This window comes from Xenopus tropicalis, chromosome 6, assembly GCF_000004195.4.
Source record: "Xenopus tropicalis strain Nigerian chromosome 6, UCB_Xtro_10.0, whole genome shotgun sequence".
Classification (NCBI taxonomy): domain Eukaryota; kingdom Metazoa; phylum Chordata; class Amphibia; order Anura; family Pipidae; genus Xenopus; species Xenopus tropicalis.
Genome location: NC_030682.2, coordinates 127,209,743 through 127,237,525, shown reverse-complemented (window position 1 = coordinate 127,237,525; position 27,783 = coordinate 127,209,743). Strand labels below are relative to the sequence as shown.

Genomic DNA, 27,783 nt, shown 5'->3' with positions numbered 1-27,783 from the left:
TTATGCCTTTATGGGGAAAGCCCAGGGCTGATTTTAGTGCTACAAGAAAAAGGAACAGGATACCGGAACAATAAAATAAAACACCAAAAAAGAAGGAACATTTCATTTAAAAAAGGAAAAAAGTAAAGTGACATCATTTAATGGCAATATTTATGGCTAAATGATATCCCCTTGTTCCACTGTATATGTTGGCCACCAAAATAGTCAGTACTTTCTTGTTGCTTGTTGTTTTTTTACTGTCGATTGTGTCAGAAGGCAATCAGATCTGCGGTTCAGAATCAGAAATGAAGCTCATCTGTGGTCAGTTTATTTTCTTACCCGCAATACATAGAAGATACGCATCCATTAAAGTAGATGTTCTGTTGGCCACATGTAATATTGATTTATGCTGTACACATTCACTTCCATAAACACTGATATGGAGCAGACAAATAAGAACAGGAAATTAATGAAAGCATTTCAGGACATTTCAAGGTCATTTTTCAGTCAGTTATTTTGTGTTTCAAAATGTTCTCTTCAATTCATTGTACACCAAAAAGTAAATGAACACATTGAATAAAATGTTTTGAGCTCCGGTGAGAGATACAAGCATTCATAAATCAAAAAAAGTAAGAGTGTTTGTGAGGCTCTTTTGTTTCTAATAGTTATTGTCGAAATAGATGTTTAAACAGAACACAGTCTCAGTGAGTCTCAGTGAAGAGACTCAAGTGTGTAGACTTATTAGTCCACCTAGGAGAGGTGAGATTCTCCAAAATCCAGAGTCTTCACACTTGAGTCTTTTCACTGAAGGAACGCACAACAAATTCTAAACATTTATGCTCTATGGTGGAACTTTTAACTGTTCTACTAAGTATCCCTGTCTAAATTTTATTCCTATATCAAATACTTTGAGGATCTAGCCTGCCTCCAAGGCACACCTGATATTAACCCAGCCATATTTTTTCCTTGGTGCTTTCCTACATGACCTGACCTGGCACTGACTCTAGGGAAGGCCTGTTCAAAAGATCACTTACCTCCTATGTGACTAGAGAGACACTATCTGACGTAACTATAGATAAGGTCATAAGGAACTAAGCTGCCCAAAGGACATGCCTACAGCTGGTGGACCTCCCACCTGTGCTTATTCAATGCCAACTCACTTATCAAAGGCCACTAATTTGTAAGGGAACATAAAACTAGAGGGTACTTAAACCCATTTGCCATTGTTTAAGAAGGAGTTAGACAACATGTTCATTTCATCAATCTATTGGTGTGTTCTCTATGGTAGAGGTCATGTTACAACAATTGCCAGGGATCTTCAATGAGATTATTAAGGCTCACGGTCAGCGATATATAGTCATACAAAAAGTCCATGAGGTTTAGCTTAGGTCAAGGTCCCCTAAATTTAGAGGTTCTTTACCTATCATTCAGGACCAAAAATAAGTCACCATGCTGTTTTATACAGTAAAATGTCTTTATAAAATAATACAGTATCGCTACACTAAGGAACACATTCATCAAAGTACGAGTTCGAATCCTGAAATGGGAAAAATTCAGATTACATATGATAATTTCTGATGATGGCAAATATCACAAAAATGCTTACGAAAAAATCGGAATAGTCACGATAATATTGTATTGGCGATTCTGACTTTGATCCTTCTGTGCATGATTTTGGAAGCCTCCCATAGGACTCAATGGCACTCTGCAGCTCCAACCCGGCCCAAGGAAAGTCTCCCATAGGGCTCAATGGCACTCTGCAGCTCCAACCTGGCCCAAGGAAAGTCTCCCATAGGGCTCAATGGCACTCTGCAGCTCCAACCCGGCCCAAGGAAAGTCTCCCATAGGACTCAATGGCACTCTGCAGCTCCAACCCGGCCCAAGGAAAGTCTCCCATAGGGCTCAATGGCACTCTGCAGCTCCAACCCGGCCCAAGGAAAGTCTCCCATAGGGCTCAATGGCACTCTGCAGCTCCAACCCAGCCCAAGGAAAGTCTCCCATAGGGCTCAATGGCACTCTGCAGCTCCAACCCAGCCCAAGGAAAGTCTCCCATAGGGCTCAATGGCACTCTGCAGCTCCAACCCGGCCCAAGGAAAGTCACGATACCGAAGCTTGAATGAATCCGAAACTTAGCGAAAAGCAAAAAAATCGGCGAAAATAGGCAAGGTATGAAAAAGTCAGATTCGGACCGTTGTACTTGAATAAATCTGCCCCTAAGTGAACCAATGTTGGTCATATAACGTTATGGAATGTTCTGAGAAAATGCAGATACCTAAGCATCTCATTGTTTTCATGAGAAACTTTTACACTGGACGCACTGGACAAGTGACAGAACATGGAGAAACAGACTTGTGTTAGAAATTTTATTTTGGAGTCGTAAATTAATTAATACACCCTGTACAAGGAAGGGTTACTTTGCCTTAATCCTAGCATGGAAAGAAGCTCTGGCTCAGACAGAAGAAAACTCTAATACATTAGCCTGTGAAATCATTAGTAAAATGACACATTGCAAGAAAGTTAACATAACTATATCTGTTATACACTAAGCGGAGGGTAAAGTCTGCAGCTTCAATAATCTTTTCCCAGTTGGTATTATATAACACAGTAATGTATAGCTGAAACAAACAAGTCTATTGTCTTAATTGACTAAGAGGCTCTGCCAACAAGTACAGACTGCATACATTATAACTTGTCTCTTTCTATAAGTGCTTATAACACTAATAGAGGAAAGACAATACTAAAGCTGTAAAACAACTCACTATTCTTTTAAACAGTTAATGAATATGATGCCTCCCAAAAGCTAGAGAAACTAACGGCTGCCAGACATTAAGTGTGTTAAAAATATTGTGTACAGTGTGAGAACTCTTAAATGTACCCATAATGCATTGAATACTAGAGAGGTCTCTAGTGCCTGGGAATTAAGTGTTTCTATATATCCTGTAAGAAGAGTTGTAAAGCTCAGCAGATATGCCTTGGAGGCCAGTGCTTCTTAAACGAGCGCTAAGGGGCATGATATTGTACCCCTTAACTCTCTCGCTTCTAGGCATTAATTAATGACCCCATTGGTGTCTGCCTAATCAAGCCATGCATTTAGTCTAGTTCAGTTGTTTTCAGAGGACCTTTATATAACACTTATGGGCTTATTTATCAGTGTTCGAGTCTTTCTCTATTTCGAATAAACTTGCATTTTGATTGTTTTCTTTTTTATTATCAGGGAAAACTCGTTTGAATAAAAAAAACTCAAATATCTCGAATTTGTGAGTTTACAGTTGAAAAACTGGAAAATCTCAATTTGAAAACATGTCTTGACTTTGCCTAGGACAACCCCCATTGACTTCTACAGAAACTCACAAGCTTTTAGAAGCCAACATTTTACATACAAAATCTAACTTGAATATTTATACTGTAAATCACCTCCTTATTAATGAATTGGGTCTGAAAGACCCCCAAAAGACCCCCAAAGACCCCCAAAAATCACTTTTAGAAGTGATTTTTTGTTCTCAGGTATTTCTCTCAAGCTATTGTAAATAACATTTTCTTGACTGTGAATGTGCCTCAGAAGTTTTTCCTGGCATTGCCCAAGGTTCCCATAGACTAGTGATAAAGTAACCCAAGAATTCTCTAGAACTGAGAGAACAAATAGAAACAAATAGAAAAGATGCAAGAAAACTGAATAGATATCTAAAATTCTCAATATACTGGAGAAACTCAACTTTTTGCATTTTTTGTCATTGATAATTCAAACCCTATGAACATTATATATAAATATATTTAGGAACATTTCTGGTGTTTTTGTACAGAATTAGGGTCAGTTTTTGTCCCTTCCAGTATAGTATCAAGTCTGAAAGTTCACCATGCTACATTTCATGCAATGGTATATTTTCCATAACTGATGGCTACCTTGACAACAAAGGTTTAGCCAATCCCAAATGATGCTGTGGACCCTAAAGTATTATATTTCACTAAGTAGATCCCCCAATCAAAGTTTATCTTTCTTTTTGTCTATGAAGATTCTCATTCATCCAGGTCATGATATACAGTATCTAGTAGAATTAAGTCTAAAACAACTGGACTTTTTCTGAGTTTTTCTTGAAAACGTTTCACCACTCATCCGAGTGGCTTCTTCAGTTCAAATGACTGGTAGGGAATTCCCCGGTATTTAAACTCTTGATGGTAGTAGAGTCACAGACATCCAATCACAATGGTTCCATTGAACTTGTTCAGTTAGGTGTTAGCTGAAACTGACAGGTGTAAGAAGGTATGATCCAATCACAATGGTACCAAGATTCTCATTGATGAAGGTGTTAATCCTTCAAAGTACATGACTGGAAGTGTGAACTGTTGTGAAACTGCCGGGGTAAGGATGTCAACGCGCCATTGTATGTTGGTGACAAGCGGTGTCTCAGGCCCCCTCCTCTGTTCAGGGATGGTTTTTCCAGGTTGGCATAAATGGCCTCTTTCACACCTCTTTCAAACCATCTGTGAAAGAGGCCATTTATGCCAACCTGGAAAAACCATCCCTGAACAGAGGAGGGGGCCTGAGACACCGCTTGTCACCAACATACAATGGCGCGTTGACATCCTTACCCCGGCAGTTTCACAACAGTTCACACTTCCAGTCATGTACTTTGAAGGATTAACACCTTCATCAATGAGAATCTTGGTACCATTGTGATTGGATCATACCTTCTTACACCTGTCAGTTTCAGCTAACACCTAACTGAACAAGTTCAATGGAACCATTGTGATTGGATGTCTGTGACTCTACTACCATCAAGAGTTTAAATACCGGGGAATTCCCTACCAGTCATTTGAACTGAAGAAGCCACTCGGATGAGTGGTGAAACGTTTTCAAGAAAAACTCAGAAAAAGTCCAGTTGTTTTAGACTTAATTCTACTAGATACTGTATATCTTTCTTTTTCTTTTCAGCTAACAAGCCTTCACCTTCAGGAAAAATGTTTGGATGTAGAGGCATGAAAACTGGAATTTATTCCCATATAGGGACTGAGATGATGAAGAAAAGCCTATTAATTTCAGAGCACATTTGTAAATCAGAACCATATTCAGACGCACACTGAGTCATCACTGCAGAATGCTACATAATATTATTCCACCCCAGGGAGTTCCTTTTCTATATGAATTCTCCACTTAGCACCCAAGTAACACTTGCCCTTTAGAAAAGAATACCCACAATACCCACACAACTCTTGCATCCGTTATGCTTAATTACTTTTTATATCATCTATATTCCAAGCCTTTGGCAATAGGAAAGAATTCATGGTCACTTGCTGAGGCTGCAGTTCACTGATGTGATTGACTATATGAGGAAGGTACATTTTCTAGAAGACTGCACTTCTATCAGCGACTTTGAAGGAAATACATGTTACATCGTAACCCTTAAATACTCCTTTGATCACTACACTTAGGGGCAGATTTATCAAAATATGAGATTACAGTTCACTACAGAAAACCTCACTCACTTTCTATTCATCCCTACAGGGTTTTTAGAAGCCTATTTATCAATGTGTGAAAGTTTAAGCTCACCATTTGATAAAAATGCTATTAAAAATCCCATAGGAATGAATAACAAGCGGGTGAGGTTTTCAGTACACTAATCTCACATTTTGATAGATCTGCCCCTTAAGCAGGAATTTTCAAGAAATTGGAGATTTATAACTAGCCACATATGATGGCTGAGAAACCTCTTAATATGTGAACAGAACCATAAAGGAGATTCCACTAATTTTGGTAAGCGTTTGCTGTATCAGAAGGTTTGTCTACTGGACCCTCTGAAAAATGTTATCTGCAAAAGCCCCAGATCTCTCAGTATCATCAGCCTAATCTCCACAGTTAGTAGCTATGTTGAGATACGAGTGACCTGCCGGAATATAGTCTTTAGTTGGTGTGTTATTGTTATGTCTTGTGTATTTAGATGCCGAGCCCAATTTTCTAAGACAGGGATTGTAGTTCATTATTGTTGTTGATACTGGATAAATAAATTCCTATCACAATAAAAGCTACAATTCTCTGAAGACGGTTGCACTCCACTAATGTTGCTGAACCGCTTAATTCTCTTCTTTCCATACATAAGTGACCTAATGGCTTTAGTACTGTACTCTATCAGTAATTAACCTACTCATTAATTATGTCAGGCTCAGTGGTCTGTAGGTTATGAGCTTTTTATGCTTTAGTGCTGTACATAATTCCTGCTAGGGGGTCTTCTTCAAGGGTATAATTTAAAAGCAGGTAACTGCACAGGAGAACTTGGGCATGCAATGGCTGGATAGCACCTATCAATCACACAGTGCTGCTCTGGGGTAATGTAGAAGCCCAGTTATGATATTTATCACCAATACATTAATATACTTCATGAAAGGATAATATTGTCTTTTAAAACATTATATTAAAAAACCTTCATATTCTTCATATTTCACCTCATCTTTTACCTTTCTCTCAGTCACTCTGTACTTTACTACATTCTCTTTCATCCTATCCTAGGCAGCTTCTTACTCTGTGACTTGTATATAATGGCAAATCACTATTAATCTGAAATATGTAACAAATTCCTACATCCTGATAAACAGTAGCAATGTCTTTCTGATTCCCTTGATCTAAACTCCTTCAGGGCTAATTGAATCCTTATGAAGTTTATGGTTTTCACCCCTTAGCTATTGTGATGGACAGTTAGCTCTAAAATATAATCTATTCAAAGGGAGCACAGACAAAATGTGGATTAGAGCCAACTATCCACCAATAAAACCAACTCCAACACTAATCTTGCAAGTAGAGAGGAAGATGTAAGTATGACAATAGTATAGAATTACTTGATTATTTAAAAAAATGGTACAAAATGTATCATTTATATTTAGTTATACTAAGAAAGAATCCTATTTCTATGAGTTGAGGCTTATCATATTGTATTCACAACAGTAAATTTATAAAGGTATTTCTTTAAAAGAATCTTGATTTCTGATGGATTTCTGATAGATTTCCTGTTGTGGTGTATTCTCTCCAGTCTCTGTATTATATAGAAAATTATTTGATGTTGTTACAATATAACTTTATTAAGAAGTTCTCATTTAATTTTAACAAGCAACAGATATAATTTTTTTTATTGAGTAAATCTGCAAATAACTTGCTATGATCGTTCTACAAGTCCTAATAGTGGTCAAACTTTTTGCTTCTAGTCCTCCTTGAAGTACCAACCTTTGTTCAGAGTCCCCCAGGAATATAACATGGATATAGGAAACACTGGTGTATCAGACATTTAGGCATACTTCCTAGAATACCCAGGACAGCATTATAAATGCTTACCCAGTCTTCTACCTGGACTTTTGGGAGCATTCTCCCAACTCTGATTAGCCCTCAGCATGAGCCTCCTTTGTTATTGGTTCAGGGCCTCTCAGTTTTGCAAACACTAACATATAAGGTGTCTGCCAGCTGTGCTTGTCGTGATGAGTATGATCGGAGTAAGTGTCATCTACAGCTGGAAGGTTGCAGTTTGGACCATGATTGCTGCTGTGTGTATGTCTATATGGCTAAAAAGTGTAATCAGTCAGTCAATTAATCAATGCAATGAAATGAAATGTAATGTATCAACTATATATCTAATATATTAAAGGATTGTAGGATTATAGTGTTAAGCATAACAGAAATACACAGTAAGTAATAGTCATCTCGGCTCTGAGTGAATCCATGTTTTTCTTTTCATGTTCCTTTATCTGGTATCTAAAGCAGAGCCGTTGTTATAGATCCAGGTTCAATGGAGTCAAACAGAGCTGCATTTTGTCAGGAAATCTTTTTAACACCATTCAGTGGTTGAGGTTTAATAGGACAAAGGTTATGTTTGTTTCAAGTTCAAGCACCTAATACCTTTAAATTATACATACTGTATGTTTTCTTTAAATGGCAACTTTTTAACTGCAAGAAGCAAATCTTTTTTTATTCTTCGCTCGATCTACATTGTTTTTATGGTTTGTGTATACGCAGGACTATTCCCTGTCATCTTCAGTCCTTATTGGTCCTGGGCATATGTCCAGTGTGTGACACCCAGTCAAGGCCATGTCTCCAAAGTTGGCTATTTTAGGAAACTGATTACATATATTATAAAAGTGACTGGGGGGGGGGGGGGGTTAGGAAGGAGAAAGGAAGGATTATGGGACAAAGAAATAATGGCTCTCTAGGGAAAGGTAAAATCAAAAAGCAACTAAATGAAACCTTTATAGATGAAAGAAGATTGTGCGAATGAATTATCATTACACATTAATCTGTAGATATTTTCACAATTAAAAACATGACAGGATGGGGGTTAATTTGCCTTTAGAAACTTTTAAAGAAAATGTTCCCTAAAATCCACTGCCACATATAGATAGGTGGTAAAAATGTATTGAGGCCGTTCCATTCAACTTTTACTGGAGATTAGAAGTCCCTTGGGGCTCTGGGTGTCTGCCGAAAACCCTAAAAGAATGTTGTTTCTGAAACAGCTCTATGTGTATTACACTCATGTCTTGCTTCTAACAGTGCTCTCTTCAGCCCGGCAGAGCTCTCAGTTTAACCTCAAATTTCCCCACTTTTTTGCTTATTGACCCAGTATTATCAGTGGGGTACATAAGGGAAAGCAATGCTCCACTATATGGCTGATTTATTGTGTCTTGGTCATTTTTACCAAATGATAGTGATGGTTACAGCTCTGTAAAACCTTGTCCATTCTTTAAGATTTAAGATTTGTCCTGGAAAAATACATATATATATAAGCACTTGGCCCACATGGTCATGAAAATCTTGGGTGCTTATATTTTAAAATAAGGGGAACCTCCACAATATATAATATGCCTTTTCTGGTGTCAGAATGGAACAGGCATAATGGCTCAGGTGCAGGTGTGCCCTTTCCTCTGAGTATCACCTGTCCCATCATGCACTCTCCCAGCCCTGCACAACACAGGTAGTAAGAGTACTCTCAGGCACAACACTGGTAGTAAGAGTACTCTCAGGCACAACACAGGTAGTAAGAGTACTCTCAGGCACAACACAGGTAGTAAGAGTACTCTCAGGCACAACACAGGTAGTAAGAGTGCTCTCAGGCACAACACAGGTAGTAAGAGTGCTCTCAGGCACAACACAGGTAGTAAGAGTGCTCTCAGGCACAACACAGGTAGTAAGAGTACTCTCAGGCACAACACAGCTAGTAAGAGTACTCTCAGGTATAAAACAGGTAGTAAGAGTACTCTCAGGCACAACACAGCTAGGAAGAGTACTCTCAGGTATAAAACAGGTAGTAAGAGTACTCTCAGGCATAAAACAGGTAGTAAGAGTACTCTCAGGCACAACACGGCTAGTAAGAGTACTCTCAGGTATAAAACAGGTAGTAAGAGTACTCTCAGGCACAACACGGCTAGTAAGAGTACTCTCAGGTATAAAACAGGTAGTAAGAGTACTCTCAGGCATAACACAGAGTATGAACAGGCACACTCTGAAAGCCTCACCTTTTTCCTTCAAAAGCGATGAGAGGGTCGACACCCCCTTTGTATCTTCAATGTGGAATAAAGCCAAACTGTTACATGGATGCAGTTCAACATGTATATTATTGTGTGAAACAGGGATACACAACGTTTCAGGAGTGCGCCCCTTCAACATCTGATAGAATCCAACGCAGGCCATCATACTCCATCTGTCTCTTCCCAGCACCATCACCAAAGGCTGAATATATGAGCATTTGTATATTTATAGCCATTTGCCTGGGCTGGTCATGCATTAAAGACTTTCTTCTGAGTGCCATCACTGTTATGGTCTGGATCACCCTGTTACCTATAGGGCCCGGTGGCATCACTGGGTGTATGTGTATGTTAGAGTTGCCACCTGTCCGCTATTTAGGCCTAGCCAGTAAATCACCAGCTAAGGAAGGTACTGATAATACAAATTACTTGTACTATTCTATATATCTGTCCCTTTCCTCACCGATCAGCCTTTATAGTCACGCCTTTACCTGCCCCCCCATTGCCCAGTCCAATCCCCCATTTCCCAGTCCATTCCCCACCCATTTCCCAGCCCCATTCGCCTTTTCGCCAGCCAGTCTGCCCATTTTCCCACCCCTTATGTCATAGCTCCACCCCCAAATGACATCAAGGCCAGCACCTTACCCAGGTGTGTGTGGAAGTGGGGCGATGATAGCCGCAGCATAAAATTGTAAATCAACCCTATTGCCACATAACAGCGGGGTGGCCCAGAAATCTACAATGGCAGTTCACAAAACTATCTGGAATTATGAGAGATTATAGTTTTTGGAAAATGTAACATTTCATATTGAATTTAAAAATAAAGAGTTTTGTTCCTCCTTTGCAGCACCATAATAATATCATGTTATCTGAGAAGTCATTGTTACCTGCCCAGCGCTTATGGAGCTTATCTGCATGTATTTTTCCCAAATAACCCTGATCTGCATTATTCAGGAAACTGTCTTTTTGCAGGAAAATAAAGTGGTGCCGCGTGCCGATAAACATAAATCACATCCGAACACAATACAAAGAAAATGAATCACCTTTGAATAAACGTGACATCACGCGACATAAAAAAACATTTCAGATAAATGTGATCTGCAGAGTAAATTCACTTCTCATTATATATTTAATGTATTTCATTACTCAATGTTCCAGCTCAGAGCATTTCTGTTTTATTGACGGTACAACACACAAATTGTGGAAGTAAATTGAATCATGGACTTCAAAATGTAAAAATCAATGCGAAATAATTTTGTGGCACTAAAGTGAATAAAGTAATGCTAAGTATTCATTTAATTAACCATGAGCTTTCCACATAATGCACGAGCAATGCCAGCTTCTCTGCCTGTAGCTGTTCCAGTAAAAGTGGATTTGGATTCATCTTTCGAAAAAAAAAAAAACCCATTAATATTTGAAAGCATTTAAACCCATTAGCAGGTCATCTGAACATCACAGATCACTTTTACATTGCTAATTGAAGCAATAATGACAAATAAGCCTATAGCTAGTAATATCTTCAGTGTTTTACCACTTTCATTTCCCGAGGATTCCTGGAAATATGTAAATGTGTTGCCCAACTGTTGTAGCACAATGACAATAGGGACGAGGCTTCACAAAGTCATAGAGAAGGTGTTAATGTACTAATCAGCTCTGCTTTATTATTGTATGTCATCATGGCAAATGGCACTTTCATTTCTCTAGCCTTATGTGCCCCCAATGCACAATTATGGAACTGATGTTAAATCAGCTATTCCACTATGCAATAAGGGGGGTATTATCACATTGAAAGGTAAATAGCCTAGGTATTGTTTCTATGAAAAATATAGAAAAAAAGGGAATGTTGTGCTCATCACCATTAGGCAGGGGTGCAATGAGGGTGTAACCACAAAATTCATATAGAAAACAAGAGGCTTTCTGCACTCACCCATTAATATGTGTGGGACATTTTGTGCATTAAATTAGCAAAAACACTTTGGGGCTGATTTATTAAAGTACGATTGGGTCCGAATATTAAATTTTTTTATTTTTTCTAAGTTTTAGAACTGAGCGTATTTTCTGCATTTTTTTCGTTAATTTCAGCAACTTTTTCGCACTTTGTGACAATTTGTGTGAAAAAATCACATTTGTCGCTACAAGTAAGAAAGTTTCAGATTCATTCAAGCTTCGGTATCGTGACTTTCCTTGGGCCAGGTTGGAGCTGCAGAGTGCCATTGAGCCCTATGGGAGACTTTCCTTGGGCCAGGTTGGAGCTGCAGAGTGCCATTGAGCTCTATGGGAGACTTTCCTTGGGCCAGGTTGGAGCTGCACAGTGCCATTGAGTCCTATGGGAGACTTTCCTTGGGCCGGGTTGGAGCTGCAGAGTGCCATTGAGCCCTATGGGAGACTTTCCTTGGGCCGGGTTGGAGCTGCAGAGTGCCATTGAGTCCTATGGGAGACTTTCCTTGGGCCGGGTTGGAGCTGCAGAATGCCATTGAGCCCTATGGGAGACTTTCCTTGGGCCGGGTTGGAGCTGCAGAATGCCATTGAGCCCTATGGGAGACTTTCCTTGGGCCGGGTTGGAGCTGCAGAGTGCCATTGAGCCCTATGGGAGACTTTCCTTGGGCCGGGTTGGAGCTGCAGAGTGCCATTGAGCCCTATGGGAGACTTTCCTTGGGCCGGGTTGGAGCTGCAGAGTGCCATTGAGCCCTATGGGAGACTTTCCTTGGGCCGGGTTGGAGCTGCAGAGTGCCATTGAGCCCTATGGGAGACTTTCCTTGGGCCGGGTTGGAGCTGCAGAGTGCCATTGAGCCCTATGGGAGACTTTCCTTGGGCCGGGTTGGAGCTGCAGAGTGCCATTGAGCCCTATGGGAGACTTTCCTTGGGCCGGGTTGGAGCTGCAGAGTGCCACTGAGCCCTATGGGAGACTTTCCTTGGGCCGGGTTGGAGCTGCAGAGTGCCATTGAGCCCTATGGGAGACTTTCCTTGGGCCAGGTTGGAGCTGCAGAGTGCCATTGAGTCCTATGGGAGACTTTCCTTGGGCCGGGTTGGAGCTGCAGAGTGCCATTGAGCCCTATGGGAGACTTTCCTTGGGCCGGGTTGGAGCTGCAGAGTGCCATTGAGCCCTATGGGAGACTTTCCTTGGGCCAGGTTGGAGCTGCAGAGTGCCATTGAGCCCTATGGGAGACTTCCAAAATCATGCACTGAAGGATCAAAGTCACAAAGTTTTTCATGCCATTTACGCATGTTCGGATATGAAAATTTCATAACTTTCGGGTCATATCATGATATTTTCGTACGACCACGATGCTAAATTTTTGAGCTTTTAACGCACATCAGAACTTATTGTTTTTAATCCGAATTTTTTTAATCATACTTTTAAATGTACGAAATTCGCCCTTTGATAAATGGGCCCCTTATTGTCCATATATTGCAATATATTCAAGCTGGCCAACTACGTCACAGGCATCCCCAGACTGGCCAGTCCCACACTACAGTTCCCTCTTCAATTCAACAAGGTTGTCGGATTGGAGAGCCTTCTGGGCATGCCTGGAGGCAGCAGGAGCCAGTCTGTGCATTAGCAGGGTTTTTTTTTTTTTATGAGAGACCTGAACAGGAAGTGGGGGCGGGGCTTCACTCTGCACAAGGAAGCAAAGAAACATGATCACCTTCCGACGGAGGAACCAGGTCAGAGAGAATGCTGGGACAAAGGTAGGTAATTCTGGAGGCTGTTTAGAGCAATTTTACTGATAGAAAAAAAAAAGGTTTAATTATTCTTTAAATGACAGCTCATATACTAAGATAATTCAAGCTAATTTATTAGTTTACTGTGTCTGGAATAAACAAATATAGATTTGAGGTTTGCAGTTTGATGCAAAGTAAGTGAGGAATTCACCCTGCAGATACAACTTCTACATTACTTTATAAATTGCATTGTATTTATACTGAATTCCAGAGCTTTCTTTTACAATGTTGGTCTTCTGAATCCCGTCAACCAGCTTTGAGGACATCCCTTCTGCCCACTCCATCTGGGTCTCTTTTTTCAGCAATACAATTTAAATTTATTCTCCAGATGGGGGAGAAATGCTTCCAAGGTTTCCAGGATTTTGGCCAAAATATAGCAAAGCTGAAAGAAAGCTCTGGGCTGATTTTACAGAAAAGTTGCTTGCAGACATTGTCTAAAAAAACCTACGCCCGGTCATTAACACATATACTACATTTGTTATGCTAAACAAGAACTTAATCCCACAACAAAACAATAAAGTTATGGTTAATCAACTGCATGCTTAAAAATGGATTTACAGTGAAAGTATTCAGACCCAGGAGCAGTAATGGTTAAACATGCCCCTTTGAACAGAAACAACAGATAAGTTAAAATTATTTCATGTAATTATTTAAAGACAAACCATTTTAGTTAAATAAATAGACAGGTATGGGCCATTTTATCCAGAATGCTCAGGACCTGGGATCTTTCTGTAATTTCGATCTCCATATATTTAATTAAACTAATTTAAACATTAAATAAGCCCAATAGGGCTGTTCTGCCCCCAATAAGGGGTAATTATATCTTAGTTGGGATCAAGTACAGGTACTGTTTTATTATTACAGAGAAAAGGGAATCATTTAACCATTAAATAAACCCAATAGGGCTGTTCTGCCCCCAATAAGGGGTAATTATATCTTAGTTGGGATCAAGTACAGGTACTGTTTTATTATTACAGAGAAAAGGGAATCATTTAACCATGAAATAAACCCAATAGGGCTGTTCTGCCCCCAATAAGGGGTAATTATATGTTAGTTGGGATCAAGTACAGGTACTGTTTTATTATTACAGAGAAAGGGGAATCATTTAACCATTAAATAAACCCAATAGGGCTGTTCTGCCCCCAATAAGGGGTAATTATATCTTAGTTGGGATCAAGTACAGGTACTGTTTTATTATTACAGAGAAAAGGGAATCATTTAACCATTAAATAAACCCAATAGGGCTGTTCTGCCCCCAATAAGGGGTAATTATATCTTAGTTGGGATCAAGTACAGGTACTGTTTTATTATTACAGAGAAAAGGGAATCATTTAACCATTAAATAAACCCAATAGGGCTGTTCTGCCCCAATAAGGGGTAATTATATCTTAGTTGGGATCAAGTACAGGTACTGTTTTATTATTACAGAGAAAAGGGAATCATTTAACCATTAAATAAACCCAATAGGGCTGTTCTGCCCCCAATAAGGGGTAATTATATCTTAGTTGGGATCAAGTACAGGTACTGTTTTATTATTACAGAGAAAAAGAAAATCATTTTTAAAAACTGGAATTATTTGATTAAGATGGAGTCTATGGGAGATGGCCTGAAATTACCTATGTGCAGAATTGGCTCATTATGCCCATGGCTAGTGACTACCATTTGCAAGTCACACACTATTGGGCGTAGTTATAAATCAGTGTAAAATATTTGACACCATTAAAATGGAGTAAAAGTTTAGTGGAAAAGTACATGGCGGATTTACCGTATAGAACTTGGCCATCAAAGGTGTGTGTGAATGTGATAGGGACCCTAGATTATAAACTCTGATGGGAAAGTAAATGAGGTATAATGTCTGTAAAGCACTGCAGAATATGTCAGTACTATATAAATAATGGCTAAAAATTATGCTTTTAGGTAGAGTGATGATAAAGTGTTTTTTTACACCAGCCCCATAGTGGGATAATCCAACCCTAGGACACAGAGTCACAGTGGAAGAGTTTGTTGGCTGCTATTCTCCTACATCTAGACTGGCTTAGGGACCTATGGCTTAATAGATATAGGCATCTGACAATATTTGTCTAAAGGGACTCATATCCTTATTATAATTTTACTAATTTATAGAACTATCCTTCCCAGACTTCTGCATTATTCCATATAAATATCAAAAATGGTTCCTGGATTTAGAATAAAAATAGTCATCTTCTTATTCTGCAGAATTGTTTAGAAAATATGTTGTCAGCTGCCAAATGTCTTCTGGATACAGGATCACACACTGGTACATTAATCAAATGCAAATAATGTATGGACTTTCCACATCAGGGCTGACTGTTACACTTCACCAGTTTAACATACATTACAAAACATGGAACTGACGGTCCCTGGTTTGGTACAGGAGACAAAAGGAATTTAAATGAAGCTATCAGACAAGCTTGATATGTCACTCACGCTCAGTATGTGTGGAGATTTGCTCCATATAAGATACAGACCCACAGGCTGAAAATTATAAGAGACAAGAATGCATGTAGTCAAGAAGGCCAAAGGTTGTGGGAATACAATGGCCACAGATTCCATATTCATCCCAGTGTAGGTGCAGGAAGAATAGGTTTAAGAGAAAGCAGATAGTGTGGCACAATATCTATTAAAACCCTAGACTGTAGGTATGTCTCTTCTTGAATGCTCTATAAGACACAGCAAATGTGCAGAATAATAGGCGCTGTGTTAACTTAGGCTGAAAAAAACAGTTCAGGTGCTAGAACTAATGTGTAGAACTATGAGGGAGCTGGCTTTCCAGGCAGTAGGATAGTAGGGGACTAGCTTGTGTAGTTTGGAAGAGCATGGAGAAAAAAAACTACCAAAAAAACAATTTTCCTCAAAGATAATCTTTCTCGATTAGGTTGCCCTAACATTGACCGAGACATTGTCAAAAATCAGGTTGCTACGGTTTCCAGGTCAGTGATGGACCAGTCTGTTCTGGTTTTTAAAGAACGATCTTTAATTTGTTTGTGGCATCTGCTGAGTGAAATTGAAAAGTGCCCTTTTTTTGGAAAGCCAAATAAAACATAGACGCATACCTGTTTGAAAATTACATGGGTGGAGATTAGAGATGTAGGGAACTGTTCGCCGGCGAACTAATTCGCGCGAACATCGGGTGTTCGCGAAATTTTTGCGTATGTTCGCAATTTGGGTTCGCGTGGCATTTTTCCGCTGCATTTTTTTCGGCCTAAAAACGCCGCACAAGTCACACATGGCGTTTTTCAGCAAATCCCGTTTCCATGGTGCGAAAAAAACACCGCGTATTTCTGCTAGGTCTGTCAGCTGCCTTTGCGGTTTTACGCAATGCTGTGTCAACAAAGTATTTTTCAGATAAATGTTTGCCCTTGATCCCCCTCCTGCATGCCACTGTCCAGGTCGTGGCACCCTTTAAACAACTTTAAAATCAGTTTTCTGGCCAGAAATGGCTTTTCTAGGTTTTAAAGTTCGCCTTCCCATTGAAGTCTATGGGGTTCACAAAGTTCGCGAATATTCGCACTTTTTGGAGTAAGTTTTTTTTGAGGTTCGCTACATCCCTAGTGGAGATGTCCCTTAACCTTCTGTCAAATAAGTGAAGTCCCACAATATATTTATTTCCGATCATCAAAGTTTAAGCAAGAGTAAAACAAAGGCTTTATCCTAATTCTATTTAAAGGAGAAGGAAAGGCTAATAAAGAGTTAATCTCAAGCTGCAGGCATACCTTCAGTTGTCTCAATAGTGCCCTTAAGTCTCCCCATATTTCTCCTGTTCAGAAGATCAGAAGCCAAACAGGAAGAAAAAACGCTGAGCTGTATAAAGAAAGTTCCCATAATGCCTCACTCCAGCACCGAGACCGAGACTAAGGGGCACGAACGGGAAAAATTCGGATTGGAAACGAAAATTTCTGAAGATCGCAAATATCCCGAAAATGCTTACGAAAAAATCGTATTACTCCCGATAATATTGTATTGGCGATACAAAAGTCACAAAATGTTTGTACAGACCATTGTAAACAGTGGCAGAGCCTTTCCGAATTTTTCCTGCGAAAAAATCGTCAAGAATACGCTCCGACCGTTCGTGTCTTAGTGAATCTACCCTTTAGTGTACATTCTCAGTTAATAAGACTATGGGGCACATTTACAAAGGCACGAACACTCCGAGCATATTTTCAGCGAATTTTTCGGGCGTCTGCACAATTTTGTCGCATGGCGCACGACTTTTCGAAACGCTTGCACAAAAAAATCGGAAAGGTTTTACCGCTGTTTACAATTGTACGGCACGAAAATTATGTGACTTTCGGATCGCCAATACGATATTATCGTGACTAATACGATTTTTTCATAAGCATTTTCGTGATATTTGCGATCTTCAGAAATTTTCGTAACCAATCCGAATTTTTCCCATTCGGGATTCAAACTCGTGATTTGATAAATCTGCCCCTAAGAGTCAGCTTCATGCTGATTGGCTCAGATCCACATTCCTAAGGGGGGGAGTGAGTTCTTAGCATTCTTGAGGGAGGGGGGGGTAGGAGAGAGGAGAGAGCTGCGGGTCTCTGGCAGAGGAAAACAGACACAACAAATCTTTTGACAGTGCAGCGTTTCTGTGAGTGCTTATGGCTGTATTTACATAGACCTTTCTGATAAAGCTTACTTAGTTTTTACCTTTCCTTCTTCTTTAATGCACATTGGGACCATTGCTAATTTATTCCTTTACAATTACAATTATTCTAATACTAATACTATACTAATATTCCTGGAGAAACAGGCGCTTATACAAGCCCTTAAGCCCCCTGAAATGTAATAATATGTGAGAATGAATTCAATAAGGTTGCACTACTCTAAGGACAAAAAGGCTGGACAACCCAGCTGCATATGTGTGCCTTATAAATACAGTAAATCCTGCTTTTATAAAAGAACTCAAGGTGAATAAGTGACAAGTTTCTTTCTTTATACCAGAATATCAAAATGTATCATTTGTTGCATGTTAGTCAGTTGACAATAGTATGAATAATATTATCAAAGAGTAAAATGTGTTTTATTCTACTTAAAAAACCTTTGCACTTGTTTTTTTCCTTGATACGGTGCAGCAGCTGGTTAGACTATACCTCCATCACCAGATCTATATCTCAGGCTGACCTTGAAGCTATGTCTACATTGGTTCTTACTGAGTAATATGCAAATGTACCATTGTCTGACAAACTTTGAAATATATAAGAAAATATATCAATGCATGTGTATTCAGCAGTTCATAAATGTAACAACATGCAAGTTAACCGAAGTACCGATATTACACATAAAGACCTTTAATATCTTCAATTACAATGCATTTATTTTGTTTCCAAATAAAAGGAAAGTGCAAAATAAAGTACGGGACTTAATAAAATGGTTACAAAAAGCTTGAACCAAGAGCCCACATCACACAACATGCGCGGGTCATGTGGGTGGCCTCTCCCACTTGTTTCTCCAATGAGAATGCGTATAATTGAGTTTACTCAAGTGCTAGCTATTGCTCTATACCAGGGGTCCCCAACCTTTCTTACTCAGGAGCCACAGTCAAATGTAAAAAGACTTGGGGAGCAACACAAGCACCATAAAAGTTCATGGAGGTGCCAAATAAGGGCTAAGATTGGCTATTAGGTAGCCTCTATGCACACTATCAGCTTACAGGGGCTTTATTTGGTAGGAAATCTTGTTTTTATTCAACAAAAACTTGCCCCGAAGTCAGGAATTCAAAAATAACTCCCTGGTTTGGGGGCACTGAGAGCAACATCCAAGGGGTTGGGGAGCAACATGTTGCTCACAAGCCACTGGTTGGAGATCACTACCCTATACCAAAGATGGTGGCCACATGTGCTGAAATTGATGAGACCTGAAGAAAATTTTTGAATTATGGGGATATGGCAGTACAGGAGCATTTAAAAAACAAGAGCAGGGACAATGATTTGCACAGTTATGTTTAGGTCTTGTTCTTTAAATAAAATATAAATCATGATGGTTAAATGCATCTACCATACCTGGGGAAAAGAATTTCTCTATTATCTACTTTTCCTAATATCAAATATCAATATCATGTGTTATCAAAAAATCCTTATGCAAAACCTAAGAAGGTCAGTAAAGGCCACTCAAACACTGTTCTTAGTATTTAGAATTAGTAATTAAATTAGCCTGATACCGTCCATCTTAGGCAGGCTTATCGGGAGAAGATCCGCTTGTTTGGCGACTTCGCATCTTAATGTGTATGGCCACCTTTAGGAGGTTGTTTGCATATCAGGAGAAGATCTGCTTCTCTTTCAGTATTTAAACTACAGCTGGCCATTGTAACAACTGCTGTTTGGTTGCTATGGGTTATTTGACCCAGGCAATAAAACTTCATTTCTGTAGGATGAAACAAGCCTATAGATGCAAACATACAGTACAGAAGGATAAAAACAATCTTACATTCTTTGAGTAGAAAGCTGAATGAGAAGATAGTATTTTCCTATCAATATGCTATGAAGTCTTATATTTCTGGGGTTGTTTTGTTTTCTGACTCTTAGTAAAGGACTTAATATACCATTGGCCAAAAGATATAGCCCTTGATCTACTGGAATTCAACTTCATGTGTTCTTCAGAGGGAATTCTGCACTTTATGTACAGTTCTATCATGCTCTTGGGTGAGAACAACTTTTCAGGTTAAGACAAACTTGACTCAAAGCAAAGGTCATGGGAAGAGAGACCTGTAAGTGTTTAAGTGTTGTCAGTTTGTGAAAGACTGCTACTTTATTATACTCCGTTGTGCATGTCTTCTATTCCCATGAAAATAGGCCGTTCATTTTAATCTGTCATTACTCACAAGTGGTACAATGTGTTTCAGAGGATGAGATGCCTTTAATAAAGATTTCTAAACATTTCCTCAGAAGCTATGAATTGACCCACAAAGCACCAGTTTTCTACAGTATTATTGTATTGTATACGTTTGTACATTATTTTTGTATTTTATAAGTTTGTACAGTATTATTGTATTGTATAAGTTTCTGCAGTATTATTGTAATGTATAAGTTGCTACAGTATTATTGTAATGTATAAGTTGCTACAGTATTATTGTATTGTATACGTTTGTACATTATTTTTGTATTTTATAAGTTTGTACAGTATTATTGTATTGGATAAGTTTCTGCAGTATTATTGTAATGTATAAGTTGCTACAGTATTATTGTATTATATAAGTTTCTGCAGTATTATTGCATTGTATAAGTTGCTACAGTATTATTGTATTATATAAGTTTCCACAGTATTATTGTATTATATAAGTTTCCACAGTATTATTGTATTGTATAAGTTTCTGCAGTATTATTGTATTGTATAAGTTTCTACAGTATTATTGTATTGTATAGGTTTCTACAGTATTATTGTATTATATAAGTTTCCACAGTATTATTGTATTGTATAAGTTTCTGCAGTATTATTGTATTGTATAAGTTTCTGCAGTATTATTGTATTGTATAAGTTTCTACAGTATTATTGTATTGTATAAGTTTCTGCAGTATTATTGTATTGTATAAGTTGCTACAGTATTATTGTATTATATAAGTTTCTGCAGTATTATTGTATTGTATAAGTTGCTACAGTATTATGGTATTATATAAGTTTGTGCAGTAGTATTGTATTGTATAAGTTTCTTCTTCTATTTATTATATCATCTTAACAAAAAACATATCTCATTCGATGAAATATTTACCTTTTACCATATACAACCCCAAGTGAACTTGCAGTCATACTAGATCCCATGCTTGTATAATAGATCCCATACATGTATTTTTGTTAATACTGCACATTTGGATGCCTTACTTGGAGGAAAATGATAGCCCTGAACAATGTAGGTCTCTATAAAAATATATTGCATAAACAAGCTCATATGTAATACCCTGCTTCATCTAAACAAACCGTTTGCATATATTTTTTTATAAGTATGTGCCATTGGGTAATCCCAAATAGAAAACTGCCATTTTAATTACTAAGGGCCGTCCCCTGGTATCATATTATTCACGGTGCACATAAACAAACCAAGGGCACACATACGTTAGGTCACATCAGCCAATTAATGGGCAAAGTTCTGACTTTCACACACTACTTCCTGTAGATAAAACTTCATTATTTCTGGTCATGTGATCTCTGAGGGGGCACACAGCCCATCACAAAATGGTGGCTCAAGAGAAAGGATGTAAAAGGGCAATATTTACTGATATATATTCCAGTTTGGTAGGCCACTTATTATTAAATGAATTTATTAAATATTTATTCATCAATCAATTATCTATCTATCTATTATCTATCTATCTATCTATCTATCTATATCTATCATCTATCTATCTATCTATCTATCATCTATCTATCTATCTATCTATCTATCTGTCTATCTATCATCTATCTATCTATCTATTTATCTATCTATTATCTATCAATCTATCTATCAATCTATCTATCTATCTATTTATCTATTTATCTATCTATCTATCTATCTATCTATCTATCTTTATCTATCATCTATCTATCTATCTATTTATCTATCTATTATCTATCAATCTATCTATCTATCATCTATCTATCTATCTATCTATTTATCTATTTATCTATCTATCTATCTATCTATCATCTATCTATCTATCTATCTATCTATCTATCTATCTATTGTTCAATGCAGCCAAATATTAAAGGATAGCACTGACTAAAGAACACCACTTTAAGCTATGCTTTTATTAAACAATAAAAGACAATGTCCAGCCAGCCGGGTAAGGACACTGGGAGCTGTAGTTTCCTACTGGAGGAGCATTACGACTTAACTAACTCTGATAGGCAGTTTACCTCATTTTGGAAGGCAAATAATGATCTTGTGTTGGAAGCAGTGACGCATTGTGATTGACTACAAAAGCACTTCAAACAGAAGCAGGAGATGTCACTACACATTATGGTCCTATTTATACAGTTTTCATGTCATGTTTCGATTACCACCCACTGGGCATATCCCATAAATTAACTGCAGCTGAGGAACATGGGTTAAAATGGAACCAATAGGTCAGAATACCATTATACAAAAATAACCTGAAAGACTGAAGACATGACAGCTTGTATCTGGAGTGAACATGTTCCCTGCTTTCAAAAGAAGCCCTTAGATCACAGACAAGGCATCATCTGGTGCTAGACTTCTAATATATGACTTTCATTTCATTCTCCTTTCACTGCAGTGCTGGCATATACAACAATTGTTCAGCAATTTCTCACACAAGAAAGATTTTCCCTGGTATGCATTTAATTCTGTTATTTTTTTTCCCTTTGCTGCGCTGTTAGAACTTTATCATAGTTGAACTTTTTGGAAAAAAAAATATAGTGTATTCAAACAGTGAAGTGAGATTCTATACTTAGGTAGGAAATAGCTTCTATTAAATAAGCCTCGGCATAAGAGGGAAATATTTAGCAGCCTGCTAAGGATATAATAAAGGCGAGAGTACCACCCACAAGGAACAATCTACGTTGGTGAGACTTTGCGTGGAACTTTTACAAAAACGAGTTACACGGACATTGAAAGTAGCCCACAGTGGGCTTGGATATGCAATATGACTTTGAAAAATAGGTGTAGACATAACCTTTGACATTAGAATGGGCAGAGACACCCCTGCAAATGTCAAAAATGTGTGTAACCTTAGGTGGTAAGTACATGAATTAATGCTAAGGAATTTGTTGTTTTGACCTCTTTTTGTTGTTTTGAGATTTCAGAGGTTCCCGAGGAAGGACATATCCATCCCCCACACAAAAACAATAAAAAAAATGCTGTTTGGCATCTTTTGTCTATAATTAGGCTTCTAAATGTCCAGTATTCTATGCACCACATAATAATTGAATGTAGGCTGTTAGCATTGCCTGCCACTGAGTAATTCTTGAATAAAATGGAAGCAGCCAAGAAATCAAGCCTGTATGGTATTCCTATATGGATTTAATTGATATTAATTGAGCACAATGTCAGTAGGCTGCAGGCTTGGCATTGCAATTAATCCCTATAGCAGCTCCTTTGAATGTGCTGGTGGGTTTTATGCTCCTACATCAGTGCATCTAGAGTGTTTCAGACCTTTCTAGTATTGTTGCTTGGGGTATATTTATCATGCTGTGGAAAAAGTGGAGTAAAACATTACCAGTGATGTTGCTCATAGCAGCCAATCAGATGCTTTGGTTTTGTTTTCTAACTGTTGAAATCTAATTGCTGATTGGTTGCCCTGGGCATCATCACTGGTAATGCTTCACTCCACTTTTTACACAGCATGTTAAATGTAACTCTTCAGTGTATTGAGGGGCGTATTTATTATGCTATTATTATTACCATTAATATAGAATTACTGAATTACATTATATGTAGCACAATGCCATAAATGTGTCAACCACAACAAATATCCTCTTACAAATGTAACAAAAGTCACAACGTTTATACCATGGTTGCTATGGGTTACTAGACCTGGTTTAAACTCTGACACTTTTATTATATGATATTTTCAAAATCAAAATTTGGGTGTTGGAGATTAAGTTACAACTTCACACAGACTTGATATTTTAGATTTATTTTAGACTGTTCAATTTTTAGAACCCAAAGTTTTGGTGACAATTTTTTTTTGAGTATTTGTCTTATGTTATTGTCTGGGTTGTGACCTTGTATATCTAGTAGGGCTGCCTAGACAACTACATTCTTGGTATAACCTACCATTGTTCAAGTGGAATTCTGATTCTGTATTCTCCATGCTGGGATCAGTATTAACCTACCCAAAAGGTACAACATCATCAAGACAATTATTCATGTTCCTTTTTTTCAATGTAAATTCAAAAGCCGAATCACCTATCTTCATGGAAACCTTAAACATTCTTGTATAATAAATGGAAATTGCACGTTCCCCTTAAGGAGCAGAGAGAAAATAAAAGATTACTTCTGCCCTAATTAGTTTGAAATCCTTCTATGAATAGTCAATAACACAATAACATCCTGCTGAGAATGAGATCACATTGTGATGATGGAAAAGAAATATTACCTTTTTGTTTTCTTTTTTTTTTGCTGTTTATGTGTTTTTCAATGATACCACAATCATTGTTCAATTACACAATACAATTTATAGTTAGTAATCATTCTTCAAATATGTTTATCTATCAGCGTATTACAATGCAGGGAAATAATAATAAACATAAAATAAATGACTTTTTCTTCCTAAATTGCCATTAAATGTATTATACCAATCTGTTATTTGGGACTCTGATGCCTAAATGAGGACAGTTAGGGTACAGATTAAATCGGGACAAAATGGTTTTGTCCCAAATGGGCTATCACCAGCACAAATCTATTTTGTATTTAGTGTATATCTGGGAGGGAAAGTCTTGCATTTCTTCTTATCTGCTATTTATAATATATTTTTGACAATATTTCCTTATTTAGATCTAATAAATAAAAAGAAGCTTTGATCTAGATTTAACAATTCATATAAAATAACTGTTGAGATGTGCACGTCAATGTCAGTAAGCTGATCAGATACACAGAATAACTATTAGCTATTAGCAATATTAGAATAACTGGATCAGTTGTACTAGTACAGGGCTCAGTGTCATTAGAATAACTTATGAATTGCAGGTATAGGATCCATTATCCAGAAAGTTACACATTAAAGAAAGGCCATCTTCCATAGACTCCATCTTAATCAAATAAATAATTTTTTCTACAATTGATTTTCTTTTTTCTCTGTAATAATAAAAAACCACCTTGTACTCGTTCCCAACTAAAATGTAATGAATTCTTATTGGAGACAAAACAATCCAACTAGGTTTAATGTTAACATGATTGTTTAGAAAACTGAAAGTATGGAGATCCTAATTATGGAAAGATCCCTCATCTGGAAGACCCCAGGTCCCGAGCATTTTGGATAACAAGTCGTTATTTCGAGCGCTATTTATAGCATGCATTAAAAAATTTATGGCGTCTAATTTTTCATGTCTTAATGCACGATTCACTAAAAGCATACTTGTGTTAATTTAGACGCAATGCTGTTTGCGTTATTTAAGTCGCAAAGACTATTTTCGTGCGGTATTTTGACGGAATGTGTGCTAATGAACGCATCGCACACAAATAGTCGCTGCGTGCAAAAAACCGCACGCCATCTTAGCCGTACACGCCATATTCTGAAAATGACCATTTTCCTGCAAACTGCCGGCTGCATCACTCTGGGGCCAACACAGACTTGAATAAATCCCACTGCAAAGTCCTTATTGTGTTGCCTAAAGCTCATGAACTGTACTTTTCTATAATTACCGCCTGCCTCAAGTAGGTGTTATTTTTCGCACAGACTAATGCGATATTTAGCGCGTCTAAGTGTTTGTGAATCATGCGTTAGTGTTATTTCTGCGTGCAAATTAAGGCAATGCGGTAGCGCAAAATTTAACACATGCAATATGCGACTTAACGCACGCGATAATACTTTAGCGAATTGCACGTTTTTTTCTCGTGTCAATTTTAACGCAAGAAAACATGCGATAACACTTATCGACCTTTAGTGAATCAGCCCTTATATCTGCTACTGCACACTTGCTCTTTCTCACATTTGGCCAATCCTCTGGCAAGGTCCATGTTTTGCTGAGCTATGGCCAGGGATAAACCCTAAGGTGAAAATCAAAAGGGATGCTTCAAAGGTAGATGACTTACAGCTTATGTAGAAATAACCATTGGAATTTGTTTAGTATTCTGTTCCAGAATCCTTATTAAATGATCGTTTATTTCAGGCCACAGCTCATGTGTTATATGTATTAAAAAAAGGTTATTTTTCTTTAATTCCCATCCACAGAATAAAAACTCCATAAAACATACACAGAGACAGAAAGCGTTATCCCGTGTAACAATCCGGAGCAGTCTGACAATGCAGAATTGGAGGCCTCTCAGTAAAAGCAAGTGGGAAAGCAGACTTCCATTACAATTACTGCCTATTAGCTGCTGTCCATTGTTCCTGACAGGTATAAATTAGATCTCATGAGGTGGCCTACAGATTAATGACTTCCAAAATTGCCATTTAATTGTTCTGGAGTGAGAAGCTGAGTTGTGAGGTAGGGGCAGAACCTTTATACACCTGCTATTAGAAGATCTCCCCCCACCATGTTTACTTTTACCTTTGCAATGTACAGGCAGTGAATGGGAGATCGTAGCGGACAGATCTATCATGGGATGTCCAAGCCTCACACTCCCGCAGCCGAGGGAAAGCTAGAATTAATAATCTGCGTGAGTAAACACACAGCTGCTGTTTGTGGAGTGAAATTCCATTAACGAACAATGACTTCTCATAATTAGCTGAGCGGTTTTGGCAGCTGCCCACCTGACCCACAGACTATAAAAATTATGGGTGGCATTCTCCCTATAAATCAATCTTAGCCAGTTACAGTAAACCTGCTTTTAAATCACTAATTTCAGCCAAGATGGTTACATCCTTCTGCAAATAAATGGCATTTTGTACCATATATTATTTAATCTCCAGATAGATGTTAGCATTTATGTCTGGTTTTGTTGCTTATAAATGTATTTTTGCCTGTGTATAGTGACAAAACAGAAATTGTGGGGCCCCATTAATATTATAAAATATTACTGTACCAGAGTATGACTATAATCCACTCATAGTACCCCATACTCCCTTTAACTGTCAGTAGATGCTACAATTTCTGGCAGCCACAGTCCCTTCCCAGAGGCTATTATCCCCCCACTGCTACTATAGGCACCATCTCTCCCTACTATACCTGCTATCCCACAGACCCAGTCCCTTCCCAGAGGCTATTATCCCCCCACTGCTACTATAGGCACCATCTCTCCCTACTATACCTGCTATCCCACAGCCACAGTCCCTTCCCAGAGGCTATTATCCCACTGCTACTATAGGCACCATCTCTCCCTACTATACCTGCTATCCCACAGCCACAGCCCCTTCCCAGAGGCTATTATCCCACTGCTACTATAGGCACCATCTCTCCCTACTATACCTGCTATCCCACAGCCACAGCCCCTTCCCAGAGGCTATTATCCCACTGCTACTATAGGCACCATCTCTCCCTACTATACCTGCTATCCCACAGCCACAGTCCCTTCCCAGAGGCTATTATCCCACTGCTACTATAGGCACCATCTCTCCCTACTATACCTGCTATCCCACAGCCCCAGTCCCTTCCCAGAGGCTATTATCCCCCCACTGCTACTATAGGCACCATCTCTCCCTACTATACCTGCTATCCCACAGCCCCAGTCCCTTCCCAGAGGCTATTATCCCCCACTGCTACTATAGGCACCATCTCTCCCTACTATACCTGCTATCCCACAGCCCCAGTCCCTTCCCAGAGGCTATTATCCCCCCACTGCTACTATAGGCACCATCTCTCCCTACTATACCTGCTATCCCACAGCCCCAGTCCCTTCCCAGAGGCTATTATCCCACTGCTACTATAGGCACCATCTCTCCCTACTATACCTGCTATCCCACAGCCCCAGTCCCTTCCCAGAGGCTATTATCCCACTGCTACTATAGGCACCATCTCTCCCAACTATAC

The 27,783-nt window shown here is 38.5% G+C and overlaps 1 protein-coding gene across 1 annotated transcript; it reads right to left on the bottom strand.

Moving 5' to 3' along the window:
• Nucleotides 1-8,890: 8,890 nt before the first annotated feature.
• LOC105947518 (keratin-associated protein 4-3) lies at nucleotides 8,891-9,637 on the bottom strand. The gene has a single exon (XM_012965006.2). It carries the CDS (start codon nucleotides 9,635-9,637, stop codon nucleotides 8,891-8,893), a length of 747 nt encoding a protein of 248 aa, XP_012820460.2.
• Between the last annotated feature and the right edge of the window lie 18,146 nt (nucleotides 9,638-27,783).